The sequence below is a fragment of the Equus quagga genome, unplaced genomic scaffold (assembly GCF_021613505.1).
Source record: "Equus quagga isolate Etosha38 unplaced genomic scaffold, UCLA_HA_Equagga_1.0 196150_RagTag, whole genome shotgun sequence".
NCBI lineage: Eukaryota > Metazoa > Chordata > Mammalia > Perissodactyla > Equidae > Equus > Equus quagga.
This window is the reverse complement of record NW_025798060.1, coordinates 1-1,060: the sequence shown is the minus strand read 5'-3', so window position 1 is coordinate 1,060 and position 1,060 is coordinate 1. Positions and strand designations below refer to the sequence as shown.

The following is a 1,060-nucleotide window of genomic DNA, read 5'->3' as shown; positions in this document are numbered from 1 at the left end:
ATAAATATATCAAGTGTCATTCAATTAAGATGCTTTGTTTAAAACCCATAATTCTATCAATAAAAATGATTATTTTAAATAGAAAATTTGAAGAATCATATAGTATAATCTTTAAGTCCTTAATTAAAGACTTATACATAACTATAGCATAATGTATAGCAACTATACATAACATATAACTAAACGGAAGAAAGGATGGAAAGACAGAAAATCAAACTTTTTTGGTGTCAGTGAGACTTTGAATGAGTGAATATGATTGAATGAATGAATGAATGAATGAATGAATGAATTTTTAAAAGCCTATGAGTTTGGTTTCTTGACAGTTTTTGGACCTATCATCTTGGAATCTCAGTAAAATCCTCAGACATGGAAATAACAGATAGGAATATGTATAGTGATGACAGACTATAACTATGAGATGAGCTATGTTAAATTATCATTAACGAGAAAAATAAGATAAGATTTTTCTCAGGTTCATATCCTTGACTCAACCACCAGTAAAAAAGATTTAAAAGACAGGAAAGTTCCTACCATACATTCTAGTTTTAACTAAGTACACAAATTACTACCTCTCAGTTATCTTATTGCATACATCTCAGTTTTTAATAACACCCCCATTCACAGTAGTTGTCCAATGCCTACCCATGTTCCCCTCCCCAACCCATCTCCAGGGTTCCAAAGGCTCCCTGTTTACCTCATACGCATCTTTGATGTTCAAAGGCTCACCAAGCGCTGCCACATGACCCACAATGCCTTTGTTCCATTCTAAGCGGATACAGTTATTGGAAGCTTCTTCCAGTGTTGAACCTTCTGCAACATCAAAGAGGCGGCTGATAAGAAACTTGTCGTTGGAGCTGTCCTCACAGACGAGGAACAGGGAATAGCGGTCAGCGGCAATGAGTCCATGGATGTGCAAGAAAATTTTGTGACATAAGGCTGTGACATCCAAATGACTAGAAATATCTTTCACTAATTCCAAGAGTCTTGAGCACTGGTCCCCTTCATCATTATCAAACCTTGGAGGGGTTAGAGGCATCTGTTCCTTCTTTTCTGAGTCAGA

The 1,060-nt window shown here is 36.0% G+C and overlaps 1 protein-coding gene across 1 annotated transcript; it reads right to left on the bottom strand.

Moving 5' to 3' along the window:
- Positions 1-694: 694 nt before the first annotated feature.
- Positions 695-1,054, bottom strand: LOC124233332 (cGMP-specific 3',5'-cyclic phosphodiesterase-like; the record flags this gene model as incomplete). The annotated part of the gene is made up of 1 exon (XM_046650477.1): positions 695-1,054. A coding segment is annotated over one exon (360 nt), but the record flags the coding sequence as incomplete, so codon positions are not given.
- Positions 1,055-1,060: the final 6 nt, after the last annotated feature.